Source organism: Gavialis gangeticus, unplaced genomic scaffold (assembly GCF_001723915.1).
Source record: "Gavialis gangeticus isolate Ggan-Ray unplaced genomic scaffold, GavGan_comp1, whole genome shotgun sequence".
NCBI classification, from domain to species: Eukaryota; Metazoa; Chordata; order Crocodylia; family Gavialidae; genus Gavialis; species Gavialis gangeticus.
The window spans coordinates 77860416-77880905 of NW_017728993.1; the positions used below are offsets into that span (position 1 = coordinate 77860416).

The following is a 20490-nucleotide window of genomic DNA, read 5'->3' on the forward strand; positions in this document are numbered from 1 at the left end:
ACAGCTGCATTTCCTCTACAACTTACCATCCGCATCTACACAAGGTTTATAGTATATCATTATCACGGCTGACACATATTTATCAATGCATTCTAATATAATGATGTATTCTCATAGCCTGCATGCACTGTAATCATTTTACATGTAGTAAAGAAATTATTCCCAGTTTCTAATGCATCTAAATATGCATTTTGTGCAAGTTTTTAAAAATTATTTTTATCAGATCAAAATAACTATGCCTAATTTAATCAAATCAAAGTTTTGATCATTTAAATACTATATTATACTGATCCTGAATAGTGACAATTTTGTGCAACAAAAGTTTTTCTTTTAGTTAAACTATGTAAAAAAAAACCCGCATTCACAAAAAACCTCTGCTCACATTAACCAAACTGCTATTCTCTAGAAGTGATAAAATTCCTTTCAAATCCTACTGACACACCTAACTCACAGTTATGGAATGCAACAATAGACTACAGTAATGTCCTTGACTAGATATAAAAGAAAAACATTCTGTGCTTCTGAAATCTTGACATTTATTTTTTGGATAAGATTTATTTTTTGGATTTTTTTTCCTATTTTTTAATTCAGTAAAATTTTGCTATACTCAAAGACACTAATGTATGACAAACTATATATGGATAAAATAGCTTCTTTATTTCCACTGCATGAACAAAAGGGATAGAAAAAAATAAGAGCAAAGGAGTAATTGATCATATAAAGTCTGATCCTTTAGAAGTCTTACATTCAAAATATTGACTTTTTCCAAAAAGAAACTAGACAAATAAGAATAAAGCTTTTTATACCTTTACTGTATACACCCACTGCTGATAGGATCTTGAATTTCCTGTGACAAAAATGGAAAATAAAATAAGGTGAGACGCATTTAAAATAGTTAGGGTATCACTAGCCTCCCCACAACACACACTCCATAAAATCATTTTTAGAGGATGACATGTTTATTTGTTTCTATCCCGCTTGTAAAGAATGTAAGTTTATATACATAAAAAATAAAAATGGGACTTCTTTTATTACAAACTTTCCATTTGTCTCGAACAGTGCTTCTTTTTCATTGTACTTTATACTTTTCTCCAAAGACAGCTGGTAACTCTGACTTATGTATAAAGAAATATTAAAACCATAATCATATAACTCTCAGCAATTCAGACTGATCAAAGGTCTAAAAAGAAAAGGAAAGAAAATCATACATGTCTGAAAGAAGGAATAGGTATGGTACCTAGAATACTTTTTGCACTGAATATAACGATTGCTGCCTTTTTTCCCAGAAATGGATTTGCTTCCTTATCCTTCTGGGAAAATTAGTATGGGAAAAATAATTTGGCTGATGATACTATTATGAGAATGAAAAGAAGATTGGAGGTATGAATAAAGACTATTGCATCATTTCCTATATTTGATGCATGGAAACTCACTGAAAATAAAAGTGTAAATGGCAGGATCTTTCTTTCATATATGAAGAGTTGCAATCCTTGTAAAAGGCCAGGAAAGGAGTAATGACCAACACAGATAGAATAATTGGGTGCTATTGCCATATCTATTGAATCAAAGACCACCCTAAACTTAAGGTGAGTCCCCGCAATTATTAGATTCTATAAACGACACAGACATAGACACAGACATAAGGGGCTGGAAGGGACCTCATGGGATCATCAAGTCCAGCCCTCCTGCCATAGATAGGAAGTCTGTGAGGATCAAATGATCCAAGCAAGATAAACATCCAAGCGCCTTTTGAATGAGTCCAAAGTAGGTGCTTGCACCACCTCCAGGGGGAGTCTGTTCCAGAACCTGGACACTAGGAATGTGAAGTTTTTCCTTACGTTCATTTTCCATATAAATGGAAAAATTATAAATTTGTTATCACTTTCCATGTACAGAACCTAATTATTGGAGGGTTGTCTTTAATTCATCCCTTCTACCTCTGGAGGGGGAAAGGCAGTAGGGGTGGGGGACAGGTCGTATGGGGAGGTCAAGCAGCTTGCTCCCTGCTTGTGCCTGCCTCCTTGCCACTTTTTCTCTTTGTCTGTCCCTCCACAGCCTTGTGTCCCTCCTTCCCAGCCTCTATTCCCCCAATTCTCTCCAAGCACCTGCTCTCCATCTCCTCCTCCATGCCTCTACTCTTGCCTTCCTCCCAGGCTTTGTTCAGGGGCTGGCAGGCTCCATCCCTGTTTTAGCCTGGGGCATGGAGCATGTACCCAGCCCAGCCCCTATAGCAGCTGCGTGGGCTGCCTGCCACTGCTGTGGGGCCAGAATGGGGCTGGACTCAGTGACCCAGGCTACAGCATGCACAGAGCCTGCCAGCATGGAGCAAAGGTAAGGTGGGGTGGGGGAAAGGGCAAGTGGGGCAGCAGAGGTTGTATGGGGGTGGGGAGATGGGAAGAACAGACTGTAGGGAGGAGACAGCAGGGTGCAGAGGTATTGTGGGTGGGGGGGGCATGCAGGCAGCAGCTGAAAGTATCGCCCTGACCCCAGGTAGGAGAGGGAGCCACCTGTCCCCCTGAAGCACCCTCAAACGCAATTCTAAGACAAGGGGCATTCTTCCCCATTATATTAAATGGGGGTGGGGGGACACCCTTGTCTTAGAATCAAGTAAATATGGTGCTGCCCAAAAAGGACAGGTTTTTGCTACTGAGACATTGAATTTAGAAGGTATTTCACCTGAATACGCAAGACTGATGGTTGTCTGGTTTGAGTTTAAGAGCAGAATGACCACTTCAATTTACTGACACTTGCGAATTATAGTCTCCTGACACATGTTTGTTTAAGGTTGCTGTGGGATCCAATCCCTGATCCCAACAATCATACCATGTATATATGGCAGGAGGCACAAGTTTGGTATCAGGGGTCAGATCCCAACTGCACCCTTTCTACATACCATGCTCATGATCCTGAACTCCTTCTGCACCACGAAGCTGAAAGCCCAGTGCTTGCAAGTCAGCTGACTGTCAGTCCTGGACACCTGGTCAGTGTGTCTGGGATTGTCAGTCCCAGAAATGCCATGAATTCAATTTAAGGCACCATACACAACAGCCATAAAAATGTCCTATGTAGAACACTATTTGTAGAATATTTTTATGGCTGGTTTGCCATTTTATGGCACTTTAAATTGGGTGCACGTGTAGCATTCTTGCTATTTATGTCATGATTAACACATTGTGGCATAAATGTAATGTGTAGAGGGGGTCACAGTGTTAGTTATCATGAATGAAAGCTTCCACCCAAGGTATCTGAGCTCACAAGAATGAAGTTCAAACAAGGCACTTATCAATTTTGCAGGGAACATACTGATATCACTTGACAATACAGGCTTTTTAAAAAATGCCTCTTAGGCTCTGTGTAATCAATCTAAGAACTAGAGCCAGGATGGAATTCTGCTGTTACATTGGCTAGTGAAAAGCCAAAACACCAACAACCCTCACTCATAGAACATGTCTGAGGACTAATTAGACAATTGTAAAATGTAATCCAACAATTCCTGAGTGAGACAAGTGATGGGATTTAGCCGTTTGGACTTGTACCAGGCAGCAGAAAGCTTTGATTTAAAACCCGCATGCCACTTCACTAAATTCCTTGCAAGCACTTTTGAGATAGCCAAGTTCTCAGGAATGGTGCTATGAGTGAACGGGATGCCAAGTTGGGAAAGACATTTTAATGGATTTAGCTATGATCATATATCTCCTGCAGAAGTGCCATAGCCAATAACCTACATAGCAATGACAGAATACTTCTCCCTCAAATTTGACTCGTCACACCTGATTTACTCACAGACACAGTACATACAAATAATTTTCTCACAATATGTTAAAATGTTACCACAGCTAACACACTAAAGTAACAAACTAGACACACTTTAAATAAATGTATTTTAATATCACATTTTATTGTTCAGACTTGTGGTAGTCATACCTATACAATCATTTAAGGCCCAATATAAAGCCCACTGAAACAAAAAAACAACATTTGCTCCTGTTTTATGGAAAAATTCAGATACTTGTACTGTATTTTTCAGGGTCCCTACTAATAGTGGTTTTCCAGAAACTAGAGAAGATAAGTCTAATAAATTATTTTCAATTTTTCAGTCCAATATTCTGCTGGAAAGACTTAAATATGAGAGATCCTTCCAAAGTTTTGTCATTTTCTACTCAATGAGTGAAGCAAAAGTCCCAAGAAAAAATCAGATATTCAGCCAAGAAGACAGAAAAGCAAACACCAATTTTACTTGTGCCATATTTGAACTACTGAAATTTATACTGGAAAATGCTGAATTATGATAATAAAGCTAACATTCCCAACAAAGATCCAAAGCATCTTATTTCTTCACTATCAGGAACACCAAAATTGTCAACCTACATTTTAAAAAATACCTGAAAAATGCAAATATTTATAGATCGCTTTCATTATTAAATTTTGCAATAAATCCATGTGATGAAAAAATAATCTACAGATGAGCAACATATATTTGCAACAGTTATTACCAAATCACATGCCAATAAAAAAACAAACAAAATGAGATAATAAGTGCCAAGGCACAACTGTGTGTTGTTACAGAAGGAGAGGCAATTCTGAGTTTAATTTCTTACCAAAGCTGTTTTTTTCTCTTTTTACCCATTGATATGGAAGAGTAATTTGCTGGGAATTCCAAGACTTTAATTTTGCAGTTCTGAGCAGCCAGACATGACACGGAGCCAAGAAGTTTAACTGAAGCACCACAGGAAGTGTGAATTGTACACTAGCACCACAAGAAAGGTTGCTACTAGTTTCTAACAACTTTTCAAAATTGACCAAAATTAAAGCAAAGATTTTTGGTGGTATAACTCATTTCATATGTTCTGGCCTTAGGCCAAAAGGGAAAATAGAAAGAAAGAGAGGGCTAAAGAAAGAAGAAAATGGGACAAATTATTAGCAATCTTAATATCCTAAAATTTATCACTACCCTTGGAAGGGGAGTATTGAAAACGTGATCTTAACATTGCTCCAAGCTTGCACCTTCTCCTCTGCTTACTTTCACTTGATATTTACTCTCAAAAATTGATTTTAAAAGTTTTAGAGCAGGTGGGGAATCAAATTCCCCATCACCTCACACAACAATTAGTGCTGTTTTTTGCTCACATAGCATACCTAGAAAAGCATAGACAAAGATACTAATTGATTCTGCCCTTCCAGCAGACCTACCCAACTGTGCAAGAAAAGAGCTAAAGACTTAGCCACAATAATCTGAGCACTTAATGTTATATTGATAATTTTTAAAGATAATGTAAATGGAAGAACCCATGTAAAAAAGGTCAAAACTTAATAAATGCTATTTTGATGTGGTAGGCAACACTTTTCTTCACCATAAAAATATACATTTTTATGCACTTTATTTTTAAAAAAAAATTATCTGAATAAAGATTGGCTAAATGGAAATTTTGCTCTAAAATTTGCAGTAAATTATTTGCATAATTTAATTGCATTTGCCAACATTTAATTTAACACATACAAACAACACAAAAGATATGGAAAAAGATCCTTAAAGAGCCTTTCTTTTGAATCAATAGCATGAAATTCTTTTCACTATTCTTCACGATGTGTTCACTTGTCCTTTCAACAATGCATAGCTCAGTCTGACTTTTTGTGACTTTTCAGAAACATGGACTCCACCCAATTTTGTAAAACCTTGAGCCAATGCTAAAGTTGATGGGACTTAACTATGAAAAGGATCATAGTTCTACCCCATTAGTGTCATAAAATGTCACCTTCGATCACATACTTCTTGCTAGCCCTGCACCTCATAATGATAATGAGACAGCAGTTATGTAAATATTGAATATATGCCCTAAGCAATTTGTCCACAACCTGGCAATATACAGCTTGTCTGACTTGAAAAGTAAGGACACAATACAATCTAACACAAAACTGCTATTGAAGCTGATCATTCCCTCATGAGCATAGCCAGGTAAGACATGTGGTTGACAAAGCATATCAGTGTAGAGCCAGGAAACTAACTTTATCCAAGTTCTAATGCAGTTTCACTGCAGTCTCTTGACCTCTTAACTGCAGGAGACAATGTAACTTTAGGTATTGACATTACCCATCTGAATGGACATGTCCGCTATATAACTATTTATAAAACAGTCTGAGTAGGCTACCCTAAAGAAAGGAGGAAAATGACTAAACCTTGGTATGACTCCATTCTCCATGGCTGAACTTCCATCCTCTCATTCATATCACAGTAAAATTAACTATGGACCAGATTTAAATGCAAGAGTGGAGGAGGATGGGGGTGCAATGAAGGGAGAAAAAGTAATTTTGTAGCTAGGTATTAACACAAACAAGAGTCGAGGGCAAAGGGATAGCAATGCACAATACAGCATCAGTTATGGAAACCTTACAACTCTGGAAAATTTTGTCATCCAGGAAAAGTCCTTCATGGGCCAGATCTATGAGCTTTAATGTAGCTTTATAATAGAATACTGAAAGCTGCTTAAGTGACTTGGTGAATTTGATCTGAGTGACACATTTCACATTTATACAGAAAGCAGTGACTCCACCCTATAAAATTATTTTTGTAGCCAATACAACTGACAATAAGTAATTGGTGCCATATAACTACAAATTATAAAACAATTATGTTGGACATGTTTTAGATATACCTTACACATTCTTAAAGGTGTTGACTCTGCATGGCTAGTAGAAGCAAGAAGATGTAAAAGTTTATTTAATCATGAAGTCAACTAATATAACTGAACACATACACACAGGGAACTGAACATTTGTTTACGAGTAAGGTAAATTTTACATTGTAACATTTCAGCGTATTTTGCATGTAACAGCCATATTTCTTCCAAGATTTCTTGCTATTACTTAGGTATAAGACAGACATAAAATGAGGTGCACGGAATAAAATTAGATAAACTTTTAAAATAATTAATAATTATTAAAAGATAAGACATTAGGAAGCAAAATCTTGTAATAATTAATAATTACTAATATAATGTTTTATCATGACTTTGTAAGAATTGCTTATTAACCTATTTATCTTCTTTAAATACACTGAACTGTTAGCTAAACAGCTAGTTACCCATCTTACTAATAATATAAAGGGACTGAAGCACTACTAAAAATGAAAAAAAAACATTTAATCGGTTATAATAGTTAAGCTGTTAGGCAAAAGTTACATTCATCAATGTCAAGAGGATGTCATCTTCAATTGTTCCAATGGGAGATAGAGAGATACATAAAAACATGCTTTAAATAATTCCATACCTCCAGAAAAGCCTCCTGAAGTGATCTCTTCCTCAAAAGCATCAGAGAATCTCTTTCCTCCATTTAATTTTGATAGTCGGCCATCAATAAACTGGAATGTTCAAAAAAAATTGAGTCAAAACTAAGTTGATCCTTCTTTAAGGTTCAGAATGTTAAGTGAAAGTATATCCATCGTATGTAAGTTAGAGAGAATATAATGTATCCCAAGAACACTATAATACTTTTAAGGGGCTTGTGTAATAGTGGATACGATAGTAGTAGCAGAAATATTATCACTGACACCATCAGTTCAATGCCACTAGTATTTTTTTTCTGATTTTCTACTGTGTACATGAAAGAGAGAAAATTTAAGCCTGTGGTATGTATGTGATACCCAAGATTATTTCCTGAATGAAATTCTCATAATCTTATTTTGAAAGGATCTTGAAATTACTTTCAAACACATTCTTTTTTTATTGTTGATGCTAGGAGAGCATGCTAGTTTATTCCATTAAAAACCCTTCACTTCAAGTTTAAAATGATTGTCACTAAGTCACTTCAAGTTGCATTTGTGGTGTAATGAACTTGTCCCATCTCATGTCCTTGATGTCTTTTGGCTAAGCATTGCTAACTCAATATTTTGTCAAAATTTAGAAAATACTTTGTCAAAATTTGGAGAATTTCCAATCAGTTCTAGTCAAATAAAGGCATAACTTGGTTACCAGATACTCATGCAAGTGTCAGATGCATGTGTTCTGGCTGAGAACGGAGACTCTACCAGGACAGAAGCTCTATGAAACAAGACTAAATGGAAGAGATCTTGGAACAAAACTACTGCAATTGAGAGAGAAGAAATTTGTGGCTGCTGGCTACACAGATTTGTGGGAACAGCAATATTTGGGTTGGAAGTATGTTTTGTTTAAAAGTACAGGAACTTCATGCTCTGAGTGCTCAAATAAAACCAGTGTGTGATACAGGGCCATATTTTAAGCTGGGCCTCTATTAACCTCCATCTGTTTGTGTGAACATGCTTGCCAATGCAGCCATGTTTTTCAGGTCCAAACAGATACCTGCATGTAATGTGTGTATATATACCTCTTGACTTTGCCTCTAAAGTTTGTAGAACTATAAAAAAAATAAAGTGATGTGGCCAGCCACATATTCAACGCCCTCTGGCTGGACCCCAGCAAAGACATGTTCTCCAACCAGAGGACAATAGGGGGCTGCTCCATAGCTCCCCTGACCTGCAGGGGAACCCTGTCATTGAGCTGGACAGGCCCACTGGCAGGCTTGTGAGCCTGGCTCCTGGGCAGCCTGAAAGTTGGCTGGAGTCTATCCTGGGAGCTCAGGACACAGTGGCCTCCAAACCTCCCTGACAGCTCACCCCTGGGCAGACCAGAGCACAGTGGGATTGTGGGGGTCTCCTTACCAGGCCAGATGTTACATTTTTTATGGCATCACAAAGAACTTGCTGTTTAAAGTGATTTCTCACAGATCTGCCATTTTTGTAGCAGATGAGCAATTTTTATCTTGGGACAAATTCTTTTAGCATCTGGTATGTTATCATTTGTTGCATGGAATTTGCATATATCCCACAACAAACGTAAGGTCTGGAGAAGGCCCAAGGGTTAACATTTTCACGTGCAAAGACAGTTTCAGTTAATGGGTTTACAGATCTCCCTTTGAGCACTTGTCCTAATACAGATGTTAGAATTACATGATTTGTATAAATACATTGTACATAAGAAGGCTGAAAGAGAGACCAAATATATCAAAATAGAAAGAAAAATGAAAGTAAAATAAACAATAATAGAATATCACCTCCCAGAAAAGATAACATTCTTCTAAAGACTGAATTGCTTTAAAGGATTAAGACTAGCACATTTTTATAAATCTGACATTTCTAGAATGCTTTCAAGAAGTAATCCATCTATTCTAGTTTGAGTGGGCTACATCCAGTCTCTGCAAAGATAAACTGAGAAAGCATTTTAGTGATTATACATTTCAATTTCAAGCAAGTTACTAGTTATTCACTCTTACTATAATAGTACCTAGGAGCTAATAGAATTATTTGGCTAAATGTCATACATTATCACAGATTATCCAAACAGTACTGTGAGTGACAATCTGATGCTTGTCAATGAATAGACTGATGACATGAAACAAACTCCTGTCTTACAGAACAAAAAATTCCAGCAGCAATAATAAAAGAGAACATGCTGTCGAAGATAATCATTCCCTGTTGTTTCTTGGCTACATTCTGTTTTACTTTTTCATTTTGACTCCAATTCGGCTCTTTTCCAAATAGGTTTGGTTCATGGTCAGACCACTATGGGATCACTGGATTATTTCACAGTAAGAAAGATAGATAAGTGCATTTTTAGCTACCACAGTGGAGAAACAGCCTTTGAACTGTAAGACATTATCTTTTTGGGGAAAGTTATGAATTCATTCCATGCCACAAACCAACATATGATTTATAGACATACTCATCATTTGGTAAATTGTATCAACAGAAAACGGAGAGGTTGACTTCAAACCTTCAGTGCAAGGATTAGTCTAATAAGACATTTAATATAAATACTGCCAGATATAACTGTTAAGAAAAAAAAATGGAGAATCTACTTGAACGAAGATAGTTACTTATTTCTGAGTACTAAAAAGGGAGAGTAATGTAGTTCTTTTAAAAGTACTACATAGTAGTAATGGTAGGTAATGTTAACATCACACATTTACACATGGTGATGCTTTTTGTCCATAGTCTTCAAAGATAATAAATCTTGTTTTGTTATTCAGGTAGCAAAAGCTCCTACTTTTGGATACAGAGGGTGCATCCAGACAAACCCATGTGTGTGGTTTGCGGTACTGCAGACCACATGCACTGCATATGCAGGCAGTCACCATACTGCCAATTGGCAGCACAGGGGGGACGAGGTTAACAGCAGGAGAACCCAGTGTCAAATAAACTCACACCAGAAAAAAGTAGGATGGCACACATGGTGGCAGCGTGTACTGCCTGAAACTGGAGCTTGGCTGGCCAGAGCCACACTCCACCTGTTAGCCATGCTCTGAGCACCTGAAGCTCTGGGAGGATCCCAGAGCCCCATATAAGGCTTTTAGGGCCAGCCCAGGAGCTGTACCCAGCCTCCCCTACCCCACCTGGGGCAACATGCCATGCACCAGAACATGTGTGCAGGCACGTTCCCCAGGGACAAAAAGAAGTGGCACAAATATGTGCCATTGCTAGTTGTCCCTGGGGAATGCACATTCCTGCTTGTGGAGATGCACACAGAGAGTCTATTTTTGGCGCTCACTGCTGGAAAAAAAATCATTCCAGTACCACTCCTATAGTTCATTCCAGTTTTTCAGTAGAAGACATATACAACTTTCACAGTTAAATAATTTTGACATCTGAGAATATACGTGGTTTGATCAAAAAGTTCTAAGACTTGATGTTTGGGGTATTGTTCATCAGGAATTTGTACCGAGTGGTCAAACAATCAATCAGGCCTTTTATAAAGAGGTTTTGATTCAACTGAGGGATAAAGTTAGAAGAAACCGCTTTGAGCTGTGTGAAAATGGTTGATGGTTTCTGCACCATGACAACGCTCCTTCACACACTGCTGTCTCCATTCAAGAATTTTTGGCTGAAAAAAAACATTCCTGTGATACCACACCCTCCATATTCACCTGACCTTGCCCCGTGTGATTTTTTTCTGTTCCCAAAAATCAAAATGAAGCTGAAAGGAAGGAGATTTGATGACATTCCAAGCATCCGTAAGAATGTGAAAGTGGAACTCAAAAAACTCACAGTTGAAGACTTCCAGCATTGCTTCTGAAAGTGGCAGGAACTTTGGGACAAACGCATATCATCTGGCAGAGATTACTTTGAAGGGGACAGCTCATAAAAATGTTGTTTGTACACTATTCTTTAAAATAAAGGCTAAATCTTACAACTTTTTGATCACCCCTCATAGATGTAGTACCCTGCAGAGTATTGTGTGGCACCCCTTGCAGGAAATGGCCAATGACCTCTGAATGATCCAACCAATACTGCTGGTTGTGCAGGAGACAAAAATCCTAAAAGTCAATTAGAAGTAAATTTCTGGTGAACGGGGAGGGTGCAAGTAGGGCAGAAGGAAGAGAATCAAAGCTCACACAGTGAGTTGGTTTGATGAGTGACACTCTCATGCAATTATGTCATTAAAGCAGCAGAAGCAGGCCGCAGCTGTAAAATAGGGAGCTAGGTGCATTAACACAGCTTTATAAAGCAGTGACTGGAGCTTCTGGGATGGGTGAAGCATGCAGTTACTCTTACGCACTGGTCTGGAGCACCAGACTCTTTTGACATGTGCATATGTTGTATACTCTTGTCTCCTCTTTCTTTGCCAGACTTACAGGTAGCTCCCTTGGATGCTCCAGGGAGATTTGGGAGATGTTTCCCCGGCATAACAACTAGATGTATGTGTACTACCCCTTGTGCACTCAGATTGATTTCTAGGTAGACACAGCAACATGCACTGTTTTCTGTTGCACAGCTCTTCTGCATGGGTTAAAGCTGCTGAGCAGTGTGCTTTCTTCTTCTGAACAATTCACCAACAGAAAAAACTGTTGTAATCCTGATGGGGTGTTGTTACACCAGGAAAGGAAAATACACACCAAAGTACTGAAATAATAAACATGCATGCAATAAAATGCATCAGAATGATGAAGAAAAGGTCCCATAGCATACGCAATTTACCAAAATGGCTCATTTCAGGGGAAAGAATGAAGTGGGAAAGCTGGCAGAGGGTAGATTTAGGCTAGATATCAGGGGGCGCTACTTCACTGTCAGGGCAGCTAGGATCTGGAACCAACTTCCAAGACAAGTGGTGCTGGCTCCTACCCTGGGGGTCTTTAAGAGGAGGCTAGATGAACACCTTGCTGGGATTGTTTGACCCCAGTACTCTTTCCTGCCATGGCAGGGGGTTGGACTCGATGATCTGCTCAGGTCCCTTCTGACCCTAGAAACTATAAGAGGACATAATCAGTGGCTAGGCAGAGGGCATTAAATCCCAGTCACATCCCAGATCAGAGTCAAGAAGCAACGGACAGAATTATTTGGACTACAGCAGTTAAACCTCAGAGACACTTGATCCATCTGTCCTCTTCCCTGCTACTGCTGTCTTCCTAGAGTCAAAATTCTGAAAATGCTAAGGGAGTCTCACATAACTGAGCTAACATCCAAGATGGAGGAAGCTGGTGGACTACACCTTTAGAGAATGCAAGTTACAGAAATGTAAAGCATACACTGCAATAAAACTAATTCAAAATACAGGGAAGTATTAGCTATTCAGTTACAAATGGGCTGTATGACAGAAGCAAGAAAATTTATGAATAAAAGTATAGTAACAGAATTATGCACATGAAATAAGTATAAAACAGTAAACACAATAGACTTGGCTCTCATCTACATGAAATCCCTTGACTGTTGGAGAAAGTGCAACATACCACTTACCTATTAAACCTCAAATTATTTCAATTTAAATAACTTGCAATATTCTTTATATCTTTTTTATATATTTTTCCTTTTAATGCCACACCTATTCTTATTTTCTAGTCAACTGTCTAGTCTCAATGCTAGGGAAAATATCATAATATAGGATATAGGAGAAATTATGTTTGGTAAACTGTATATAACTTTGTGAATCTTCAGGCTTGTACAGATATTTCCTAAGAATGGATGTTGATATTTTCATCCAAAATACAATTCAATAGATAATGTTTAATGTTCTAAACAAATAGCTAATTTTCAGTCTTCTAACATCAGGTTTAACAAAAGTATTGCAATGTCCTCTGAATTAAAAAAAGAGCTTGCTTAGGACTGGGAAAAAATCAGCATCTAGATATCAAACATTAAAATGCCAGTCCCAGGGCTGAAAAAAGCAGCAGAGACAAAAGGAATAACACAACTATTAAATCTAAGATAATACATGCTCTTCAGCCTGAAGGTAAAATTGTCATACCTGAATTATTTATTAAAAATAAGGACCTGTTCCCAGGTACAAAGACTCATTTAATGAAATAAAATCCCTTTTAAGAATTGAACAATAAAGCTAGCTTGGTTTAAAAATTGAAAAGTCTTTAATGGGTCTAGGGAAAACCTAGAAGTCCAGTCAGCAACCCTGCTATAAAGAAGAGCATCAAGTGCTTTTAGGGCTATGAAGTTTATTATATAAAGAGTTCTTTCAGTTTAAAAATAATGCCAAGTCAATGGAGAAATAATGGCCACATTCTGCACTGCAAAAAGATTCTATAAAATGGCTACACTGAGGTCCCATTGATTTCCATTATACAGGCATCGGTCTTCTAGAGATACTATGAAGAAAACAACATGAAAAAAATTAAAGCATCTTTAAACGTCAGTTCAATTTGATCTGGGACCAGAAACACCAATACCAATGAATCATAACTGTGCGTTCACAGTACAGAATCACTTCAGGGCAAAGTTAAGGTTGTTAATAGGGCCTGCACTGTAGTGGGAGTTGAAAGAGCCATTTAATGGTGCTTGATTTAGCTTCTCTCCAGGGGCAATACACTACACTGAAGCAATGAAGCCACTAAGAAGTACCATCGACTTCGGTGGCAGGGCACGGATTTCTGTTGGACAAAAGCCTCCTTTTCTTTTCCAACTGATTAACTAAAGATCACATTCCACAACTGGTTCAATTCCCTGGTGGTATGGTCACCTTCATGTATGCCAATTTCTGGAATCTTCTAGAATCTGCCTACAATGGTAGCAGATATAGAGCCTGCATGTAATTTACGTAAAGAAATGCATTAAAAAACCAGGCACCCCAACCTAGTTGTCTAGGCTGCATTTGCATATTATTTTTTGCTATTAAGGATGCTCATTATCAGGAAACAAACAAACTCAACTTAGCTTTTTAAAACACACACAACCTTGACTGCAGCCCAGCTGTCATGGGGAAATTGTTGGAGAAGAGGCAGCTTGGGTTGTGGATTAGAGAAGTACAAGAAACCACATCAAATCAAAGTTAAAGGAAAGGCCCTGTGTTCATTATTAAAAATAGCACCAATATACTAACCTGAGGATACAGTCCTATCAAAATTCAAATATTTCAGCATATATAAGATATCTATTAATGCCTCTGGGGGCTGAAGGTTTTTAATGCTAGTTTTAAAAGCCAAATAATGATGTTCAAATGTTGTATAACTTGTTCTCTGACTGGTCTTATTCTAGACATTTAATAATGTGTAAAATATCTCTGTAATGCTTGATATCAATGTACCCATTTTTAATAGAGAATTAAAAGATCCTACATCCAGTATTTTTTCCTTATTTATTATGGTAATACAACTGCAGAGAAGCCAACATATTAGTTAAGCATGAACCACCATATTTGAACCCGCTGGAGTCAGTCTTAATCATGCCAGGATTTTTTTAGAAGTTTTCTCACCCCCCCCCTTAGGAAATTTTCCTATTTTTTCCACAAGCAGAGAAGATTATTCTTCTACAGGTTTATTGTTTGGTCTCAGTGTTTTGTCAAATACCACAATTATATAAGGAAATGGAAAGGAGGGTGAAGAAAAAGAGGAGATCGTATTATGGAAAGAAGTATTTAACAAATTTAGCTGAAGCTAGTCACATTGTGGGAAGACTACAATTGAAGTTATTACTGCTCTGTGCAACTCCTCCTAAAAGCAGCAATTTAGGCTCATCCAGGCTCAATACAGTATAACCTTATGAATATGGATATCAAAAATCTCGAATTCTCAAAAATACGGCCCTTTTTAAAAATATGCTACTGCTGGACATGGAGATGGAAGATTGCACGCGGCAGCAGCCGTTACCATCCAACACCCTGTGTCGCTGCTCCACATGTGGCTGCTGCCCCGGGACCGGCCACAGATGGGGAAGCTTGCACATGGCGGCTGCCGCCTCCATCCACCGCTCCGGGACCAGCCGCCGCTTCCTTCCACCCCTCCTGCCCCCTCACTGTGCTGCTGCTCTGGTTTCAAAAATACAGAATTTTCAAATTTCCAGCAGGTGCTTTGTTTATGAGGTTACACTGTATTGAGAAGGAGTGAGAGACAGTAAACAAAAGCCGCAAGGTGCCTTACATGTTGGGCAGGTGAGGTCAGGAGAAGAAAAGCAGCCAGCTGCAACAGACAGGGAAAGTGAAAGCAAGCAACACTTACAACATGGAGGGCCGGTGGGGCTGCAGCTGGAGACCGGAAGGGAAGAGAAGCAATCACCACACTTCCAGAGCAACATCTCACTCCGGATTGGAGAAGGGAGGCTGCTCAGAGGTATTTCCAGCGCCAGAGAGGGGCAGAGGGGGGTTGATTCCCTGCAGGCCGCAGAGAGCGCAGTGGCTGAGCAACCCAGCAGGCAAGTGTTGCGAAACCTGCTGGAGAAACACTGAAGGTATGACCTGGAGAAGGAGGCAGGTGGAGGCCTGCACTCCCAAGGCTTCTGATAATCCCTGGAGCGGAGTGACAGCTGAGGATCTGGGGGAGAGGCCAGAAGAATTGCTGTTTTCAGGTTAGAGCCTTGTTGCACATAGGAGAGATCCCACTGGGACTGTGAATGCTCACAAGTAAGCCAGAGCAGGCCCATGAAGAGCAGTGACTGGATTAACTGCTTTTTTTTGTTGCGATTTGGACATGACAGCCTGACTCCAGGTGAAGGGGACATGGACTGAGTCTGACAGAGAGAGTGAGAGCAGTTGGGTTTTGCTTTTCTCTTTTTTTTGGATATTTGAGGGCAGGCCAAGGCCAGCCCTGGTAGGGCGCGCACTTAACTAAACCTGACAGTAACCCTGGTGGCTGAGGGTGGAACAACAGACCAACAGGCAGCATTAAGATCTGGCTGCAGAGAACGATGAGTGCCATCTGGAGAGGCTAGGGTGGGGTAAAAGGGAGGTTTGGAGCCCCACAGAAGAAAACAGGGATTGAGACTGGGTCGGACCACCTTGGGCATTGCCTCCTAGCAATATAACATCAAGGTCATGGTGGGCGAGAAACATAAGACCAACTTCCTAGCAGACCAGGTGATCTGAAGCCGAGGTTCACCCTGTCACCACCTGTAGGAAAACGAGCTCAGGGCAGTGGCAGCAAGCCCTACAACACCTATAGTCATCACATGTATATATATAACGTGACTGTATCTCCAGGTTTAGCTGAGACAGTCCTGGATTTGAGGTTAGTCTCAGTTGATTGCTGAGATTTATAATGGGTATCCTGGAAACATAAGGGTGTGACGGCGCAGTCTGGCCAGGAGTGCTTTGCAAGCAGGCAGGCAGGCACCACACCACCCTGCCCTGCCCCCAGTGACTTGTGAGAGCACGAGATAGAGAAGCAGTGTCCCAGATGTCCTCACTTTCCTTATGGTCAACATAAATATATAGATTCTTAGGTTTCTATTTGATAGCTCTTGAAGCCAGGAAGGTACTTAGCTGGCTGAAGTCTTGACTTTGTAAACTTCTCTGTTTATGTGGTTGGTGAATTCTATCAAAGCTATAAATACAGTTCAAATCCAGTCTATAAATCAAATGAAATCTCCATCTAGTAAAGTGTTAGATGCTTAGGTCCTTTGCCAATAAATCAGTACTGAAGAGATCTATGAAGCCGAGAGCTCCTTGCTTTTTCTCTTCAGAAGAGTTGTTGACTTGTTCTGGAGAGAGATGTACCTGATTGTGACGGAGACACAACAGCACTGGGACAGTTCTTGGTACACTCAAACAATACTCTTGGGTTAGAGGTGATATCTTTTATTAGACCAACAAAATAGTAGCAAAACAATTCCTTTTTTAGCAACCTTTTTGATCCAAACACCCTTTTTCAGGCTGAGGAGAATTCAAAGATTGTAAGAGATCTCCCAGGTAGAAAAGAAACTTCATTTTACACAGGGGATGTAGAGGGTGGGAGTTTTTTCTCCATGGTTATTCAGAGTCCTTTTGTGAGAAAGTTGATCTTTGATAAGCTGATTGGGCAGGCTTCATCCTTGGAGGTGTCCAGTGTTAGTCAGGGAGGTAAAAAATTCCTCTTTCTTGGTTAGCATTGAAGTTTACATTTCCAAATGGCTAAAACATGGTATCTTCCATGTTTCGGGGATATACGTTGTAACCAAATGTGTCTATGTTTCTTATACAGACATGGCTGCAACATATACCCCTTTGTACACTCAATGGAGTTAAACATTTGTTATTCCCATTCTTTTTTACATTTCCAACTGATCTTCTTGAGTGCTTTCAAATACTGATGCCCCCTCAACATGTACAGGTAAAGGCGTTATTGGATTTAATGTGTGACCCATACAATTACACCTTTTGCCATGCCACATGTGGCACACGGCAGGAGGCACGATTGTGGGATCATGCATTAGATCCAATCATGCCTTATTGCCAACATAGGGAGAACCCAATCCTGTGCTCCCTCTGCAGTGGCAAGAAGCAGGTTCCCAGCTATAGGGGCCATGCACAGCTGAAATTGAGAGACCATCAGGTACAGGACTCTCAGTCCAGCTAGGTGTGCAGTACAGCTGGCACCGAGCACCCTGTGTAGGTCCAGGGGTTTCATACATCTCTGAGTCTTGCTCCCCAGGACCCAGGGGTTTGACATTGGGCACAATGAATTCCTGTGGCTGGGAGCCCTGTCAGCTGATTGGGCTCCCAGGCACAGGAGACCCTGCTACACATAAAAATTAAAGCTTAATAGCAACCAGCTATAAAAGTTAGTACACATTTTTTAGGTTTAACTGTATAGCTGGTTGGAGCTTTTTATTGTGTCATTGTTACTTCGCATGTGTACTGGTCTTAACGTAACTGCGTAATTAATCAGTTAATAGAATGATACCTGTAACATGTAGAAGGGGCCTGATAGATGCAGAAAGGAGAGCACATATGTCATCTTATCATATCCTACCTGTTTAAAAAGTTGAAGATTCACTGCAGTTTCCAGGAACTGCTTAACAGCACTGGAACGATGCTTCACAAAACTGTCCTCACAGAAAGTGACAGGCTCTCCCTAAATTTAAACAAAGTGAGTTAGAAGGTAACTCTTATGTACTGGTTCATTTAGAATTTCCCACTATCATTTTTTTCTCCTTGAAAGCTAGTATATACAGTTACTTCCCTTTAACACACATTTGTACTTCTGGAATCTCAAATAAAAGTAGGGAGAGACAAGGAGAAAAGATACTATAAAGACAAAAATGAAACTAGCTTCATACGTTTTGATCCTGAATTCGCTTACTTTATGAATCTCAAATACAATATAATATTGCTCTGATTTAATGGCAGACAAGTCTAGAGTAGCAGTAACCAGAAATTCTGAGCATATTGCAAAATGTCATGAATAATCACCAAAATATTTTTATATTTGTTGTGCTGAATACAACACTGATGTGTATACAGCTAATTTGCTTAAACATAAAAGTGAAAGAATTACTATTTTGTTTCAATAATTTCATTATCCGTTTCATCTAAAAACTTCTGTTTTTTTCTGAGCATTATTATAACATAGGAGGCCAGAGAAAATTTTAATGCAGCAAAATATTTGGCTTATGAGGAAAACCTTAAAGATTTGTGTATGGCACTGAGAAACTATGGCAAAAGCATTCAGGGAAATAACCAGATAAATGCATACAGTATTTACTGGAAACTAGTCACAGCTCACAGTTTAACCAGATTCAGAGAGGGATTGGGCACATTTTTGGAGGAAAGGAAAATCAGTAGCTATTGAGCATGGGAGTTAGGGATACAGCCCCTGAATTAGAACTTCCTATACCTGAAATGCTGGTGACTGCAAGTGAGAGAGGAACAATGGAAAAAGCGCCTGGTCCTACTCAGTTCACTGTCCCTTTCAGCATCCACTCTTGGCCAGTATGCGACACAGGCCTGTTTGATGTGCCAAAAGATAATGGGCTTAGGCCCATCACAGAAAACTGTAAGCCTCCCTTAATAAGGGAGGCCACTGGGGACATATCAACTGAGTACAGGGGACAAATAAAAAGAAGACATGGAAGGAAATAAGGCCACAGGTTAAAAATAAGGGATCAAGAGGGGGGCACTATGCAGACCATATCAGCCAGTCCCTACTGCCCCCGCAAATGAGTTGAAGGAGTCTGTGGATGATGACAAGTGAAACTCTGCCTTCTTCCTGGTCTGGTAGACGTCTAGCTTGGGCAGAGCCAGGAGGAGGTTGACCAGGATGTCCCAGGACTTGGTGGGACCACAGATAGGGAGTGCATAACAGAAGAGGTGTGGGGAGAAGTATATCGAGAACCTCAGATGATGGTCCTGGAGGAGGCAGAAAAGGGGCTGCAACTTGCCACACTCAACGTAGGTATGTGCCAGATCCTAACTCTGTTGGCAAAAGGGGCAGGTGTCGGGAGTGTAAGCAGAATATCTGGCCCAATATAAAATATAACAAGCCACATCTTAGCTAACTAGTAGAACATTTTACTACCACAGTATTTTACACATTGTGAAGTGTCAGGATTGGGTAAAAGACACCTCAGGCACTGAGAAGAAAAAGGATCAAAGTCACCCAGCTTTTGGATCCTTACAATGACAAAAGAGAGGAACCTTTCAGACAAACTACTAGCCACTTTAAGACAAATTTATGACCGTGATGACTCCCTCCTCCTGTTTCTAACCCTATTACCTCCAGCAACCTCAGGTGCTACTTTACACACGTTCTCCCATAATTCTAGTTTATGGTGCAGTTCAATGCCTCAGGATTATCAGAACGTGTTTCCCCAGGTTGATCTATGTCAACATATTTTGTCCAAAAGTAGCCTTAACTCAGGGAGTTGTTATCCCTTACATTGTGAGCCCCACATATGTTGATCTGTGTTAGTGCTAGTTGGAGTTTGGAAGAGTCACATATTCAGGCCAGCAGGAGCCTGGAGGACTGAAGGGTAAGAATTGTTCTCGCCTCTATTACTGACTTCCACCCTGCCCTGGGGTTCCCCCCACTCCACATCCTTTCCCCTTCAGGTTATAACTCTTCAGCATGGCAATAGCTGGGCAGGCGGGTTGACCCTTCCCTGCCTGCTCCCTTGGATAGACAATGCAGGCTGACATTGTTGGGGAGAAAGGGGGGAAGAAGGGAGGGGAGAAGTTTAACAAAAAGAGACATTTTACATGGCGGCATAAAAATCAAAAAACGGAGGAAAACAGAAAACAAAACACCCCCCCACACACTACTCCACAAGAAAGTAAACAGCTAAAACAAGTT

The 20490-nt window shown here is 39.7% G+C and overlaps 1 protein-coding gene across 2 annotated transcripts in view; it reads right to left on the minus strand.

Annotated features, from left to right (window-relative positions):
- Positions 1–20490, minus strand: part of DENND1B (DENN domain containing 1B) — a 356403-nt gene that overhangs the window by 29367 nt on the left and 306546 nt on the right. For both annotated transcript variants that reach the window (XM_019502038.1, XM_019502037.1), the window contains 3 exons: positions 18172–18273; positions 7264–7354; positions 807–847 (listed from right to left, as the gene is read on the minus strand). In XM_019502038.1, coding sequence (XP_019357583.1) covers positions 807–847; positions 7264–7354; positions 18172–18273 — 234 coding nt within the window. The remainder of the gene's footprint in view (positions 1–806; positions 848–7263; positions 7355–18171; positions 18274–20490) is intronic.